The sequence below is a fragment of the Anopheles gambiae genome, chromosome 2, assembly GCF_943734735.2.
Source record: "Anopheles gambiae chromosome 2, idAnoGambNW_F1_1, whole genome shotgun sequence".
NCBI lineage: Eukaryota > Metazoa > Arthropoda > Insecta > Diptera > Culicidae > Anopheles > Anopheles gambiae.
Genome location: NC_064601.1, coordinates 112,293,166 through 112,310,407, shown reverse-complemented (window position 1 = coordinate 112,310,407; position 17,242 = coordinate 112,293,166). Strand labels below are relative to the sequence as shown.

The window sequence follows — 17,242 nt, the reverse complement described above, 5'->3', positions numbered from 1 at the left end:
GGAAAGATCTTTCTGGGAAGGATGATGAAAAACAATATTAAGAATGAAAATCTAAAATGTATAGACTTCCACTTACTACACGTGGTATACAACGGTGGATTAGAATATGGCGGCTTAATAACTTTTAAGCAGCAATTCAATTATTGAAGAATTTAAAAGGATAATTTGTGCTTATTGTAAGCAAATTATTCATTTCATAAACTCTAAAAGGATGTTGTGAATCTGCGCAACACAATGCAATAAATCAATTTCAAGTATGAACAGTCCATTCTATAATTCTATATACAAAATGCATTCCATTGTGGTACGAAAGTGGCATTGAAAGTGTAACAAATGATACATTTTGAGCACCGTAATTGGAAACGCTCGTCTACTTCATTAAACAACGCAACAGGGAGGGAGAAAGTCCTCCCTCTCCATATTGTCATCGTTTAGTACAAACGGAGTTGTCGTGTGTGCGTTCGCTCAATTAAACACGCAATGTTGAATCGAAATGGTTGAATGGGGCAAAGGCAAAACCGAATTCCAATGCAGCGTAACGCTATTTGCAATTTGCATTTGGTCCGTACATGGTGCATGGTGGTTAAAGAGCTTCGTTGGGAGCTTACAGTTATGTATGATTGTGTTCTGTTTGTTTCCATATAATTTGGTGGTTATATGGGGATTGCTGTACAAATTAGATATCAATATTTTACAAAATTTGCTTAAAATTATGGAAAATCATAAATTTCATGTTACGGAAGTGATATAAACGATCAGTAATATTAATCATGTTATCTTAAATTCTTACAAAACTAAACATAAAAACATGCACTAAATCAATGATAAAATCATGTAAACAAACAGGACGATAAGCGGTTGATGAAAGTAGGTTTAACGGGGATAAAGCCTTCAAATCATAGCGTGGGATGTACTTACGCGCAAGCTGCCAGTATTCCGACGATCGCTAGCCGCTGCTCCCGCCATCATGCCAATTCCGCTCGCGATCGGAATGACCGCACCGCCGCCCGTTCGTATCCCTTGTCCCATGGTCGTTCTGGTTCGGTGGCGGGAAGTTTTCATCCATCCATCCACCAGTGTCCGTGCGCAATCATGACGTTAACGATCCCGGTGTGCGTTAGTGTACGGGTTGTGTGTATGTGGTTGGTTTCGTTGATCAGTTGCGCCCGCCCATTGTGTTGTGTTTCCGCGTAGTGTTGTACATTTGCGTGTGTGGGTGTGCGTTGTTGTTGTTGTTGTTGCAATCGTATGTGTTCAAATGTAAGTGAAACGAGTTTTGTTGTTGTTAGAATTACAGGTTTTGCGAGTGGTGTAGTCGGTTTTGTTTGCGAAATTTGTGACACATTTTTGCACAGTTTCGTACAATCGCCCCAATTTGCATTGTCGAAATATCAACACGGAACAAAACCACAACAAAATGGCGAACCACACAAATGGGAAGGAGGGTAGAAATGCGCGTGAAAGCATCACGCAAGCACGAACAAAGAGAAACAGAGAGCAGGAGAGAGAGAGAGAGAAAGAGAAAGAGAGAAAAGAGAAAAAGAGAAAAAGAGAGAAAGAAGAAAAAAGAGAAAGTGAAAAAAGGAAAGAAAAAGCAGACAATCGAACATACAATATTACAAACATACACGCATGTAAACATCGAATTGAAAACAGGGTGCAGAAAATTGGTTTAACAAAACAGGTTCAACAATGAGTGGAAAACGTGTGGAAACGACACAGTGTTGGCAAACAAATCGTGAGGAAGTCTCGCCATTTTCACCCATTTCCGTGGAAGTTGGAAAAGTTGGAATTGAAAACAGGAAATTAGATTACAAGAAATAGCTCGAAAGAAAAGTTGTGAGAAGAAGATAATTCAGAAGGAAAATTGAATGATTAAAGCAAATAGTTTTTGCCGAAAGTTTTTGTCTTAAGAAAGCTAACTAACAGCATGTGCGAAAAAGATTGTGCTGTATGAACGAACTTTGTGAAACTAATATGCACAAACATGCACCTTTAGTGGTACAACAACAACATCGTACTTGCATCAATTTATGTGCGATGGAGCGATAGCGAACTCACATATTTCGAAAAAGCAAAAAAAAAGTGAAAACACTTCCAGACTGTAAGAAACTACACAAAGAAGCACACGACGCATAGGAGGATAGGAATGTGTATATCACATTCCCTGCTGGCAGCAAATTTGAATGGAAATTCATACACTGAAGCAAGCAAAAGTGGTGAAGCGGCAGCGGACATTGTTCGAGGCACGGAATGCAAACGGGGGCAATATACGACGACTAGACATTGCCTCGCTAGCATGCGCCATGCATGATATCTCAACGAGCGCGGGAAAAGAAAGCAAAATTTCAAATATCCGAAAGAAGCTGCTGTCGCTCGGTGGCCGTATTTAATCCCCTGGATGGATTAATGCAGAAGGAAAAAAGCGCCTTAGCTTTTGATTTGCAGAGGCACTTTTACCACGCAATTGCTGGCGGATGTTTGGTGGTGGTGGTAGATTTTGATTTGATTTCATTTTAATGCTAGCACACGCTGAAGATGAAATGATGTGCTCAAGGAGGATGAGCAGAGCAGGAAGAGTTTGTTTTTGTGAATGCTTTCATAGATGCAATTTTACTATTGAATGTGTGTTTTGTACCATTGCGATGTTGTATGGTGGAGAAAGGTAGACTTCCCTGTATTGCAGTTAGCGTTAGGTGAGTGAATAAGTAAAAATAGTTCCTGGTAACTCAACATACTGGAACATTTGGTGTGTCGAAAGTATAAAAGCATGGAGAGCGCTCCAAACGCCAAGGATAATGCCATACGCAATGAATCGTTGAAGAAGCCCGAAAGCTCTTTATAACGTCCTCCACCATTCCCACTGGAGCTGGATAGTATTCAAAAGCATCTTTTGCACCTCAATAAACATTCCTCTAAACAGCCTGAAAACCTTATCTTTATACATCATAAATAATAAATTGCAAAAATATCGCACACGACTTCCGAGTGATATTTATAAGGACCGTTCGTTTGCTTTCATAAACTCGATTAACAAATCGCAATGCTCACCTCACAAACCGACCGAACGAAAGGAGCTCAAAAACATGCTTCGTTATGCTCAATAAACATGTGCCCTTGTAGTACCGAGGCTGCTAGAGAGGTACGTTACGGTGCTGTTGCTTCTGCTGCTGCTACTACTGCGGCTGCTGTCCCTTTGGGAGGCAAAATCGAGCAGCTTCGTTTGCGAAATGATCCGCGCACGTTATTATATTTGCTGTATAAGCTCTCATACACATAGAGCACATCATGGGCACCTGCACTTTCCTTTGATCCACTCGCAAACGCACATCGATGCAGTATCCTTATTGAAGGTTCAACTATAAACATGGACACACGCAGACGGTAAACGATTTGCATTTTGGTACAGCAACCGTGTCCACCTGGATGCAGCCAATAGTCGTCCTCATGCTCGGTCACGTGCATATGCGCACCCCTTTCGGGTGAGATGAAAAGCAATCCGGCCACAAAACTGCAGCACAAAACCGATCGCAATAATTGCGAGTACGATGCTTGTAAATCACAGACGTGGGCGCTGGTCATTTGCTAGCGTTTTGGGGACAGTTAGTAGAAAACCCCGGCCCAAACGCTTGGCAAGCAATAAGGCTTATTGAAATGGTTCAAGTGCACTTAAAACGGTTTGCACTCGTGCACCTGTTTGTTGGTTGGTTCGTCTCCGTTTAAAAAAAAAAAACGGCGACAACAACCATTTGCGTGTTGTCGGGTAATATATTTCAAGGATCAAACAACACACTCACGTCGTATTTTGTTCTTTATCTTGCACATGCACATTCGCCCGTGGTGCGTCCATCATAGTCGGTGCGGTCCATTATTAGATTAGAGTGGACTCGATATTGTTTTTGTGTGTGTGCTCTTTTCGGTCCGTTAGCGCTGTTAGTCGATCCAGTGTGAAATGCTCGAAAGTGCATCTAGTTTGAAAATAAAAACGCACCAACAAAAGTTGCCATGCGACAGTTTGTGTTGTTGTTTGATATGAAGCAAATGGGTGTTTTTTCAGTGTTCATTTTTGCACATGAAAATGAATTGAATGCATTTTTCATACAGTTCGTTGAGCATCTGTATTTTTCCAAGGCAGTGTATTGTTTTTTTACGCAAACTCGATGAAGGTTAGTAAAAAATAACATTCAATTGAACTTAACATAACAAACATCAGCTTGAACGAACGATGAATTCAACAGTTTGATGATGTTTCGTGACACAAGCAAGGATGTACACAAACCAATTCATTAAACACTATTACTGCCCTATTATTTTTCGCCTGATACCGCAGTGTTATCTCATATAACTTTTGTTTTCAAATTGCATTTCCGTTTTTGTTTTACAACAAACATGCACCACACACGAACGTTTTCCGCTGAAGGGGTTTAGTCTAACGGTGGGCTAAACTTTGTTGCGATAACGCAACAGAAGCACACATACACACGCTCTCGTTTATTATCTGTCACTATAAATTATGCACGAACGGCATAGGCATGTCCCAGGGCACACAAAAAAAAAACGACCAAACCAGACACCTCGCACCACACTGTCTGTGCGCCAGGCGAAAGGTCAGGCCAGTATTTCGGTGCCTCACGAAACAGGTGACACTCGCCGGCGGCTTCGATCGGCTGTGTGGGTTGGAAAATTCATCCCCCACCTTCCCTTAGTTTTATTGCTTCCGAAGCACGCACCAGCTGGGAAGTTGAACACATGTGCGAATATTTTGCTTCGCTTCCCCTTCACCGCTTTGCTTCGCGGTTCCCTTTGTACTGGGGGAAGAAAACTTTTCGTTCGCTGTTCACACTTATACGCGCTAAGAGAAGAAAAGTTATCTTTCGCGGTGGAATAAAACTTTCCACTGCCACACCCGAGTTCAATGTTAGCATAGGTTAGCGATTTAGGATTATGATTTACGGGCGATATTCTTCGACTCTTTGAGACTGAACGCCCCGAAGTCGTCAGGCTCGAGCAATGCTAGGTCACGGGTGGCCCAGCGACCGATGAAGGCTGAAAGGACGAAGAATTCTTACCCTTTCGGGATCCTTCTGGGTAGTATCGGTACGTAACAAGATACGGTAACTTATGCAACCGGGAAAGGGACGCGAGTTCGCGCAATTTCTGCATCACTGAGCGAAGAAAGGATCTAACGAAAAAAAAACGAAGCACGACCTGCTCCGCGATTTATGACCTTCTACGATGCCCTCCGGACACTGTCGCCGTGCCAGTCTTAGTGCTGTGTTTTTAAGCGACGAAGAAAGTTTACGAGAAAGAAAGTACGGTTCCCTCGCCCGGGTGTGTAACAGTTTGACCGATTTATGGGTCGTTGCGAGCGCGTTCATGAAAAGCGCAATGCCGCCAGAGGGCTCATAACTCAACCAGGGCCAGTCAGTCACCATTCGTCAGTCTGGGATGCTTGCGCAGACTTGGAGTTGGTTGGAATGTTACAGCAAAAATGTTTCGACATTCCATTTCACCTCGCCATCGTTCTCGTGGGAACCATTCCCGTACAGCGGCTGAATAGGTTTGGGTGGTGGTGATGAAATTTAACTCTGCCATTCCAAAGTATCCATGGTTCCGTGTGCGCTCGCAAAGAAGCATTTAAATTGCAAAAGCGTCACCGAAACGTTGGCAGACCGGTGAAAATGAATGGTCCAGAATTAAGGCAAAACGATGAGCTGCATTTGCTGCACAAGTTTTGCACCGCTCGCAGCACTTTCGTCAAATGGACAGTTTACGGGCTTACTCGCGAACTAACGAGAGCAGGCGCCGAGAATGTCCAAGAAAACGATCCAAGCCCAAGCCGTGGTAATTTGTTGAAAGAAAAAGAGACTGCAAAGAAAGTGCGCGTAACAGCGCAAAGGAATGGGAAATAAAACTTTATCCAATTTGCCTGGGTTTTTTGTTCACTCTCGCGCGGTGAAGGTAACTGTCCATAACTCTTCGGGGGCACATCTTACCCGGCTGTAGAAAGATAAGAAAGAACTCGAAAGAATTTATGTGCTAGTTCCTTTTATTTTCTGTTCTGTTCATGTTCCTTTTCAGATGCAGTCGAGTTATCTCATGCTAAGCGGAAGGAAAACAACAATCAAAGGTAGTTGAATTCATCCAAGGGGTCACTGGATTAAGGAAAGCAGTGGAAAACGACAAACTTTGGGACGAGTTTTCTCACTCAACGGAAAACATCAACACATTTTTTTTTGTGCTGTGCCTCCAAAAGTACATTACAAAACATTCCTTTTCCTGGTAAGCTTGATGGTGGCTACGGAGCTATAAATTCAACACAACTCTCGGAATGATTCAAATAGTAAATCGGGGTCCCGCTCGCTTTTGCATCCATCGCTCCAGTACCCTTCAGTGCGACGCCACACGACTTGCTAACTTTAACTCAATTTCGCCAACAACACCCGCACCGGCCTCAGGTAAGGAGGACAAGTCTTTGCCGTCAAGTTGTGCGAGAAACATCACGCCCGTGGCCATACTTAGCATTAAACATTTAGCAAACAGCTTTTCGCTACCCACGAGACGTGGTGTGTGTGTGTGTGCGAGCGCTGTTGTGGATGACTTGTGGTGATAGTTGAACATGTTGTCTGAACTTTGACCCGAAACTGATGAACATGGGCTGATGAGGCAGTGCGATATCAACAGGGCTCGTGCGGACGGACCGGTTGTCGCCTTCTGTCCCCGGACACTCGTGAGTGTGTGTGTGTGTGTGTGTGTGGGTAAATGCCATTAATTTATCCAATCAAAAGTTTGCTAAAACGCTTAAATCATCCCCAAAATGAAGGTTGCTGCAGATGAGGCTGTAGTTTCGAGAGAGGGAATGGAGCTTTTGGAACGCAGCAATTTTCGAAGCTTTATTAGTTGATCCAACAGCGATAATGTGACGCATCGGATCGGATTTAGAGTGATAGTGAAATGTGATCTTCCCAATAAGGGTTATATGACATATTGAGGGACAGACTTGATGGTGAATCTTTTGTCTAGTTCCTGTCATCGTTTGCATTTGTATGTTCTCTGAGGTCCTCAATTCCTCAAGAAACGCAAAACTAAGCGCTTAATTAATAGTGAGCTCTCGGCTATTGCTGTGAGTGTTTATTCCATAGTGAGTTATCCAACCCACTCACAAAGCTCTCCAACCTTTAATAGATTGCTGTCAAATGGAGCTCCGAACACCTGTTTCATCAATATAAGATCTGAGAGCAACATGTACCTAAACGCGTAACTATAAAATTCTGTTACCACTCTGACCCAACAGCAGCACGTACACTCAGACACCGATCTCCCAACACCCCCTTTTCATGAACAAACTCCTCAAAAAAGCTCTTACCCCGTGTTGTTGTTTCATCAAAGATTACGAACGCTCATCTTGCACGGAAATGTGACTAAAATCACAGCCATCGCTTTGGCATTCTCCCCCGACACAATGTTTTCTCCCTTTAGGCGAATTCTTGGAAATTTGGGAACCGCAAGCCTTCAAACACCACACCGGTTTCCGGTTTACGCCTCCCGGGTCCCCAGTCTAAGCACACGGGGTTTCGGGTTTCCGTGTACCGTTTTATGCGTTCTATTTTTGGCACACGCGACCATCGCTTTTGATTGCCCTTTGCGTACGTCATTAGCACGCTTCGGGAGAGCGAACTTGAGTGGTTTTTTGTTTTCGGTGGGTCGGTGCGCGGGGAGATCGTTCTCCTGGGAAGCGTTTTTGTTGGGCTGTTTTTTCTCTTTCCTTCTGCCTGACAGGAAAGTAGTGCACGGGGCAGGGCATGTTTGTTCTTTTGGCGCTTCGCACGAAAACGATCGGTGAAGCTGTGCCGGCCAGCAACATCCTGTCGTGCACGGGAACGTGACAGTGGAGCTGAGGTTATTATTAAATTTGTTTGTGAACATTTTCGGCGTCGAGAACAGATTTCTGTGGAGAACGAGCATAAGAAGGGTGGGCCCGTTTTATGGAGAAATTGCGGGCGAGATTGCTCTTAAAACATTAAAACATTATAAAGTGGAGGCAGCGTGCAGACCTTCTGGACGATAATGGAATGGAAAAGGAATTAAAGTTTATAGAGCCTCAAGATAATGGACGGAATGGGTTTGGGTTGATTGTGTTTTTATAATGTTCAACGCAACACTGTGGACAACAACACAACAACTCAATCGGCAAAATAAACATTGCAGATCAATTTTAGTTAAAATTTGAACTCACTTCGAACCCGACCAATGTTTACCAGCCAAGCTGTGTGCTCTGTTGTAAAGCAAAGCAAACTCAATTTATCACAAGCTATGCTAAAATGATTATTTAACTCGATTGCAAGGGGTGGAAAACACGGAACATCGAAACACAGTGCCATGAGCCACCGGGGAGAGGAAGCAAATTAATGTAATTCGTGTCCATTCACCCGGTTGTCGGTCCGGAGAAGCGATGGGGACCATATCTCGATGCTCGGGGCATCGGTGTGCACAATTTCATTAGCTGCTCGCTGGACCGGCTGGCTTCCAGCAGTAGTGTCCGACCGATCGATCACGGAATGGCAAACGGCGAATGGACGGAAATAGCAATCGAAAATGGCAATTTTCATGTGCAGTGAACGAATTTAATGAGCTAATATACGAACTAATCAAGTTCGACGAACCATATCCGGCTTGGCGTATGTGTGGCGGCCCCAAGCAAGGCCTGACCATCACCGTCACAGTGTTCAGAGATCAGTCAATAGTTGAAATATGTAAAATATGCATCTCACAGTGGCGGCTGAGTGTGTACACCGTACGAACGGACGCCGGTCCAGGTGTGCGATGGCAGTTATTGTACGCTTTCCGTTTAGGTGGAGGAAAATGCAAAATTCCTTACTCACTGTTGGAGGTGCAAGGGAGGGATCGAAAAGTAACCGCAGGAGAGACGATAGCGGTTTTTTGGAATTTATAATTCAGGACCATACTCTCAAAAGCATCGCTTTTGCAAATGAATAATCACATACCATCGAGGCCACTAGCTAGGAAGCAGCATTTAGGTAGACGTAATGTCCATTACTATTGAAGGCGACTTTTCCAATCCCTCCATACTGCAACGGTACACCAGCGTTTGGTTATGCATCTCGAAACGAACGAATTGAAGTCGGGTTGGTTGGGCGCTATCGATGAGTGGAATGTGAAAACTCGCTTTTCAAATGCAAAGGATGCACTCACTCCATAGCACACCCGGGCTAGACCGGGCTGAATAATGCAGCCAGTGCTGGAGATGCCCGACGTCAAGCCCGCTGACTCGGGACGTCCATTAGGGCATCGTGGGTCGTACGTTGATTTGGCTGTCGGTTTTATTACATCGACGGGAGCCGCCATTGGTGGTTGCATATTTCAGTGTGTGGAATGTGTGCAGCTGACAAGGCGCCTTGGTGTTTGTTTTACGTCTGGCACGTTTTTGAACGAGCTTTCGCTGTTGGGAGCAGGTTTTCAGAATTCATGCCCGAGCGATGTCTTTCGTTTTGTTTTTGCTGTCTGCCATAAAGTATGTGTTCGATGAAAGGTGCTTTAAAACATTTACTTGTGTTAACTGTTGGCTCTAGGCCGATTGTACTTAGGATGTGAGAGCGCCTAAATATATGTACAATTTAAAGATTATAACATTGCTTTGCATAGCTTTAGGCGCTCACTGGGCTCCAGTAGAATCTCTATAGTTAAATAAAATGTCGATAAAAGCAAGAGTTTGATTTGACTCAACATACTTAAAAAGGCAAAATAAACTACCCTTTGTTATCGACACTACCACACAAACCATACGACTGCTGCACAACGCAACATAATAAACCACAAAAAAAAACACGCGGCACGCCCGCAAGCCGACAATCGTTCAATTACGTTAAACGCCGAGATTAATGAAAAATGCACCACACATTCACACCGGCCAGAAGGTGGAGATATTAATTTTCTCTCCACACACACATTCGCACACACACACACTCACACAAATACCTACACAGATACACAACAAGCAATCGATCGCAATTGGTGGCAAAGTGTCAATCATGCATCAAAAATGCATCACGTGCTTCACCACCGTGGGCCGCAAGAGATCGTGCCACAGTACATTATTGAATTTCGACAGTGCAGCAAAGCCGATTAATTATCATGGCCAGCGATAAACATAATTTTTGTGCGTGTGCGTGGTGTGTGCTGCTGCTTTTGTCCCTTCATTGTTATAATTTGCACTGAGGTACAGTGGCAGCATAAACGATGGCTGAACAATGTTGCTGGTTTGGTATGAGAATGAAGCGGATGAAAAAAAGGGAACATTTTTATGTACAACATGGACGTCTGGTGTTTTTTTTCTTATTTGAAGCTGTGCAGAACAGCCCTTCCTACTGTGAGCCTTGGCTAAAAGGGATCCGGTGTTAACTCACTCGAAAAACATAAGCTACAGAAATCGTCAACACTCGGTGCTTTGGTGCTTTCCGGGCGCACGGTTACAGGTGGGTGTGCATTCAGGCATTTAGTTTTTTTTCGCCCGTTTCACCTCTCATTATCATTCTCGAAAGGGGGAATGACTTAAACCTGCAAACTATGTTCAACAATTCCCTACTTCCTACCCATTTTGCTTATTTCGCGACAGCCATTTTGCTGCTTGCCTTGTCGGTCGGACAAGAGCAGTACGTAAGAGGACGCGTTCCTGTTACTTTGCACCGTTGAATGTTGCTCATTAACGGCACGGGTACGGGTACGGGCTGCGGTAGTAAAAATTATAACAAGCATGCCATTACAAACATTCACGTGACAATGGTCCTTCGGGAGCGGCGGCTTAACAGCTCACCGGCCATGCTCTGACCATGCCTGCCTGCCTGCAGAGCGCAGGCTACGGTGGCTGCTAAAGAGCGGCCGAGAAACGGGACGGTGCTTGTTGCCCGAATGTGCAAACGGTCCATCAACACCTGCGCCAACGCCAACTGGTTCTGTGCTGTGCCGGGCCGGTGCTGCTAAAGCAATTACCGGTTGACAGACGACGATGATGGTTAGCTGTGACAGTGCGCCATCGTCGTCATCCGGCCGTCGTCGTCGTCGTCCGTTGTCATTTACGCTTCACAAAACGTGCTCATCCCGACGAGTTGGGTGTGTGCTCACAGCATCCTTCGCTATCCGGCTTTTACGGGGTGAGCAATTCATCCGAGGCAGGACCAAAACTAAAAGCCTGCCAGGTTCGGTAAGCTTACCGGCCGCAGATGTTACGATTCTCACTGTTCCACCCTTACCGACAGTGCTCCCGGTACTGTCTGTACCGGTTATAGTTCACTGCTCAATTTAATGTTACTACTGGTATCCCATTTCCCAGTGTGGCGTTTAAGAGTTGGCTAATATGGATAGGAAAACCATCGAGAGCTGATGAATACAAACGGAGTAACCCATTTGGCATGTAAAATGTTAGTATGTTTTTGGGTGCACTCGTTTCCCTGGGCTTTTTACCTTAAAAGATCGCCTTTTACATTGAAATAACTCTTTTTTAAGTCGTTCGACACCTAAGTAAGTAAAAAGTTCGCTTTAAAACGAAAAGCTCTCATATGTGAGCTATGTGAGCAATGAACCCCCTAAAGTTATGCAAACACGGCAATCAATTTTGTATTAATAAGAGAACCTTAATCTCAGTAGCGAAGTTTTAGGGAAAATGAATTTTGAATAACAAAAACAATTAACATCAATTCATGAAAAACAAAACCAAAGCCAGCCAGGTCGAGCAACGAGACCGAATGAAGCAATACAAGAACCCACTGAAAGCTTTCAATAAAAAAAGCACATAACCATAAGCTACACAAACACATAAACAGACACACGCACGTGAATATAGAATGAAGGAAGGAATGTATGCAGCTAAACAAACACCGAAACGAACGACATCAAGAGACACCGAAATGAGGGAAAAAGTGGGATAAACCAATCGAACGAACCTGCCGCCTGCAAGGACACGTTGCCGGAGCGTCGCCTTCGCCTAACGAAAAGCTATAAAAGTTGCTTCCGAACCGAAACACAAAACAGAAGAAAACAGAACAGAAACTCTTCGAGAAACATCGAACAGTCGAACGAAAATAAACTGTCGAACGACGAGCTTATCGCACCGTACAGAAACTAATACTTTATTATTCATCTGTGTCATCTGTGTTTGCACTTTGTGTGTGTTCGTGTGTCTGTCTGGCTGTGTTTGTGTACGCGCGCATTTTCTATTCGTTTGCTGTTGTTTTGTGATGTTGATTTTTGCTTGTTTGCCTCATAAATAGTTCCATTTCTTCTAACAAGTTAGCCCTTTACTTGGTTTGATTTGAGTCGTTTAGTTGCTATCTGCTCGATTTGGAGAGAGAAAAGGAAAGAGCAAAATCAAAACAAAACAAAAAAGGGGATAAAGTGCACATGATATTTGTTGATTTACAAAAACGTCTTTCTTACAACTGGGTTTTTTGATTTTCTCGTTGTTTGTATGTGTCTTTGGTGGGTCTGTGTGTGTGTGTGTGTGCGTGTTTGATTGTGTATTTTGTCGAGATTAATTTACTTATCTTTGCTTTTAGTTACTATTACTGAGTTTTCATAAAAAACTGAGAGTCTTAGCTTTAGTTGTGCTTGTATTTTTAAATCCCGTTTCATGCTTCTTAAATCGGCAAGAGTTTGTTAAGTTTCCTTTATCCCTCTTCAACATTGACGTTGTATTATTGTTTTGTCTTAATCGACTTATTCCACGAAGTAAGCTTTTATTAGAGTTTTCGGTTGTGTTGTATATGTGTATCTGATTATGTGTTTGCTTTTTCTTCTTCTTCTTCGTTTTAATCTTCTTACGTAGAAAATTCCGTACAATGGCATAAGATTTTGTATGTTTGTGTGGGTCTGTTAGTGTATGTGTGTGTGTGTGTGTGTGTGTGTGTGTGTGTGTGTGTGTGTGTGTGTGTGTGTGTGTGTGTGTGTGTGTGTGTGTGTGTGTGTGTGTGTGTGTGTGTGTGTTTGTATATCGTTTTCTATAATTCGTTTGAATAGTTTGGCGTTTCTTTAGTTATATTTTGTATATCGCGTATCGCGTTTGTTTCTTTTTGACTATTATTTCGTTCTGTAACTTCATTCTTCTCTTTCTCTCCTGTCTATCTCTCTCTTTCAACCTTGTCTCTTCGCTGCACATTCACTAGCCTAATTTGGGAATTTTAAAAGCTTGTCGAGTGTTTTTTTGTTCGTTTTTTTTGGATGTCGTTAAAAAATTCGCTTTTCCATTCGCGTTTAGCTAACAAAACACAACAAGAGGGAATGCCACCCGATTGACGCGGCACATTAAACACATTGGAGATCTCGACTACCATTCGAGAAGCACGAAGGGGAATATTTGGGGGGAGGAGGGTTTGCTAAAAAATCAACCAGAGAGAGCTATTGGCAGCACATTAAAGCCCTTTTTCCAGCACTAGCTGCCGATAAACGCACACAAAGGACAGATATAGACACAGGGGGTTTGCGTGCAAGTTCGCTCGCTCCTTTTTCCGCTTAGCCCGCGCAACTCCAGAGCAGCAAACGGGAAGCAAACTGCTCGGTGACACTAACGATTATTATTGTTCTAGCGGGTTCCTTTTTCTAAGTTTTGCCTGCGCGGGGTTTTGCATCTGCAAAGCATTGATTAAGGGTTGATTATACCCCGAAACAAAAATAAACATGGTAATCGATTCGTTCACTATATAGTGCTGTGCGTCAACACAGCGCGCAACAGGATGTGTGGGTTGCGTTGGCGTTGCTGCTTTTGCTACTAACTCCGCTCGCCTAACGCGCTGCCGAAACGCTCGCCAGTGTGCGTGTGGTAATTTATCTAATCGAGCCTTTGTGCAGGGTGGAAGTTGCTCGCGCGCTGTCCATCGGGTATTCCTCCATTTGGCAGAAGATCACGTACCTTGCGAAAGCGAAAGTTCGGTACGGTGCGTTACCCCAAAATTCCAACACCCGGCCCAACCACAGGGTTTGTGTCCCAAAAAGTGGGCAAAAATTTTGTGTTTTTTTTTAATTCATTTTTCAAAACGTATCCGATTCCCCGGCAAAGAGTTTTCAAGAGTTCCATTAATAAACGATACACGTGTGAGTGGGTTTGTGTATGCACGCGGGTGTGTTGGGCATGTATGTAAGCAAAAGTGTACGTGGCGGTATTCGGTGGTACAGTGGTAACCATTTGTTGGGGTGTTTTGTTTTCATTGGCACGAATTAATAGAAAAAATAAGGAATTTTGGGAAGAAAATGGGAAAGAGAAGAAGAGAGAGAGAGAAACATTTGAGATTTAAGGCGAAACTTTCGAGCGTCCAGCAAAACGCTGGCACGATATTACATCACAAGCTTATCAACAAATGGCTGGATTATATCGATCGGAGTAGAAATGGACGATATGAGAGCGATTTTCTGGTTGAAAATGACACTGGCGATGAGGCGAAAAACGGGATGAGCGAAAATGAACGAGTAAATGGGGCACATGGACATGAAGACAAGGGGTTGGAGTGGGGGAGTGGAAAAGGCTAGGAAACGTAACACCAAAAAACGGGGCTTGACGGGCTGCAGAGCCGGAATGCTCTCCAGTCTCCGCACGAAACAACAAAACAACGAGAGAGAGCGAGAAAGAAACAAAACCCAAAATGATGGACAGGTTTTTGATCGCGTGTGTGTGTGTGTGTGTGTGAGCGCTTACCTTGCCGGTAGGATGAGTGCCTCAAATTCGGTTGCCAGATGGCGCCGGATGATGTTCTTCGAGGGTGGAATGCCAAGCGCCGTCGCCATCGTGTCCCCGGAGAAGGACGGTTCCAGCACGACCAGCCCACCGTGAACGCCGCTGTCTGTTTTTTTGGTTTGTTCAAGAGCGAGAGATTGAAGCGAAACAACGCAAGAGATTACGGATGGAACGGAAATGAGATTTTTACAGCACGTGCCACGTGGAGCTTACCTTTCAAATTGTCCGCATACTCGCCCAAATCAATCGAGCGTGCCCAGCGGATAAAGCGCTGGTTGGTCCACACGATCGGGTCGGTGTCGACGTTCTCCGACTGTAGGCGCCGCATCGCAATCGCCTGCCGGTCGTACTTCATGATGCGCAGCACATGAATACCTGGAATGTAGCAGTTCCAGCATTAGAGCGCTGGCCTCTACTGTGCTACTGGAGGAAAGCTAGTGTTGGGACTCACCGTGCACTATGCTCGCCTGGTGGAACTTCCTGGTAACGCCGAGATACTTCTCCAGCTCCTTCTTGGACAGTGTGTCGAGCATGCGAGCATCCACCAGGGAGTGCATGAACGACTCCCCGTACTGTGGCAGTCCAATGTCTGGTAGCCATTCGGAGGCAACCCAGCTGCAATTACGGGTGGGAAGAAACAAGCTCCTGTGAGCACGAGCTACTCTCTCTGATACATCGCATTCTACTTACGTGTGCCCGAGCTGCCCGATCGTAGGATAGCGTACCAGCTCCGGTCGCCGTTGCTCCTCAATCGCCAGGCGGAGCTTTTTCCTGTGCATCGGGTGTGTTGTGCCCAGGCCCGTCTCCAGCTCGGCATCGCTCAGCTCCAGCAACACCTTGCCACTCTTCACGTTCTCCGCGCAGCGCCCACTGTACTGGGGCATACCGAGCGCCACCTCCAGCCAGGCGAGCACCTGCGACGCTCGCCAACGCTCCATCGGCATGGAGGAGGCTTCCCGCAGCAGGCGCAGCTTCTCCGCGTACCCTTCCTCCGTCAGCGGGCTCCACTGGAAGTCGGTGGCCTCGGTGTCGATCGGTGCGTTCTTGTTGCGGTTGCGGCTGCGGGCGAAGACGCGCGATATGCTGCCCCACGTACCACCGCGACCGGTCCGTCCCGTCAGTCCGGTGTTTTGCGCCTTGCCGGAGGCAGCGGGCACCGCTCCGGACGCTGACTGCTGCTGCTGAAGCCGGCGGGCGAACGTTTGATTCTCATTGTCTACCGGTGAGCCGAGCTGTTCGACCGATCTGTAAGAGCTGTGTGTGTGGAAGTTTATCGTTAGAAATGCGGTGAAAGCGAAGCGTAACCAGCAGTCCAGCTAGGCTACCTCGAAAGGGCTGCACTGTCAACCGACCTCGAGTAGGCGCCGGCGTTCAGGGGCGACAGGGTAGGGCTTCGTTCTTTGGGCGTTCCATCTAAGAGAAGGCGAAAGGAGGGCTTATTTGGCAGCTACCCAGCGGGGGACATGAGCAGCTTTGAGCAGCTCCATGCACTTACACTGATACACGTTGTGATGGCTGGACACGAGCGAAACACTGTCGGAATCCACCTGTATACACGGTCCGTTCTCGCACGGCCCATCGCTCAGATTGAGATCTCCGGCGGCACTCTCGCGGTCGCTACTCCCTGCAACAAAGTCTGGTGTTTGATAAGGCAACACTCGTCCACTACGGTGTGCGGGAAGGACACCAGACACTTACCTCTCACGCCGGAATCGGCACTGCACGAGCCACGGTCCCCCGGTGTCCCGCTGATGTTGCTGTACCCGACGCCCGGTGTTGAAGCCGGTGCCACCGCATTGTGTGCCATCAGGCCGGAGGGCGGTGTTAGCGGGGCCGCCGACACCAAGCTTTCCTGGTCGGACATGCAGCCGGACAGCTGGCGGCGCGCTTCCTGCAGCTGCTCCTGCGTGCGCTGCAGCTGCAGGTCGCGTGCGTTCAGCTGTGCCGCGAGGGCGATCGACCGTTCCGCTTCGTCGCGGGCGTGCTTCAGCAGGGACCATCTTTCCCGCTCCCGCTCCGTGCTTTGTTTGGCAGAGTTGGACTCGGACTCGCGTATCCGCTGCTCGTAGTTGCGGATGAAGTTGCGCAGCTCCTGCTCCTTGTCCTGCAGCGAGGAGCAGAGCTGCTTGACCTGCGACAGCAGATCGTTCTTGTCCGCGCGGAGCTTTTTGCGCTCGAGCTTTAAACCTGGCGAAAGGCAAACAGACAGGACAGGACGGAATCAATCAAGAAAACTTTAAAACACTGAAACCCACAACAAATCGAACTGGAAAAGGTCACGCACTTTGAATCAGCTCCTTGGATATTCGCAGCTCGTTCTCCAGCTTCTCCATCCGGTTGCTACTGTCGTCGGCCGCGTGCACCTCGAAGCTGTTGCTCTGCGAAAGCAGATCAATTCCACCGACCGCACCGTCCGGTGAGTTTTCCAACAGTCGTTTCAGCCGCGTAATCTCGGCCGACAGCCGCTCGTTCTCCAGCCGAATTTTGGTCGTTTGTGGCGATTCT

General features: G+C 46.0%; 1 protein-coding gene across 21 annotated transcripts in view; it reads right to left on the bottom strand.

Moving 5' to 3' along the window:
• LOC1269967 (kazrin) overlaps positions 1-17,242 on the bottom strand; it is a 63,373-nt gene that overhangs the window by 14,731 nt on the left and 31,400 nt on the right. For 14 of the 21 annotated variants that reach the window (XR_009765160.1, XM_061647421.1, XM_061647433.1 and 11 more), the window contains 9 exons: positions 17,022-17,240; positions 16,436-16,924; positions 16,233-16,373; positions 16,063-16,150; positions 15,428-15,991; positions 15,189-15,352; positions 14,951-15,112; positions 14,699-14,843; positions 919-1,036 (listed from right to left, as the gene is read on the bottom strand). Coding sequence is in view for 20 of the 21 variants with exons in the window: in XM_061647421.1 (XP_061503405.1) it covers positions 919-1,036; positions 14,699-14,843; positions 14,951-15,112; positions 15,189-15,352; positions 15,428-15,991; positions 16,063-16,150; positions 16,233-16,373; positions 16,436-16,924; positions 17,022-17,240 (2,090 nt within the window). In the remaining variant the exon portion in view is untranslated. Of the gene's footprint in view, positions 1-918; positions 1,037-12,101; positions 13,919-14,698; positions 14,844-14,950; positions 15,113-15,188; positions 15,353-15,427; positions 15,992-16,062; positions 16,151-16,232; positions 16,374-16,435; positions 16,925-17,021; positions 17,241-17,242 lie in introns of those variants that run through there. The other 7 variants (XM_061647429.1, XM_061647430.1, XM_061647427.1 and 4 more) reach the window with 5 other exon arrangements.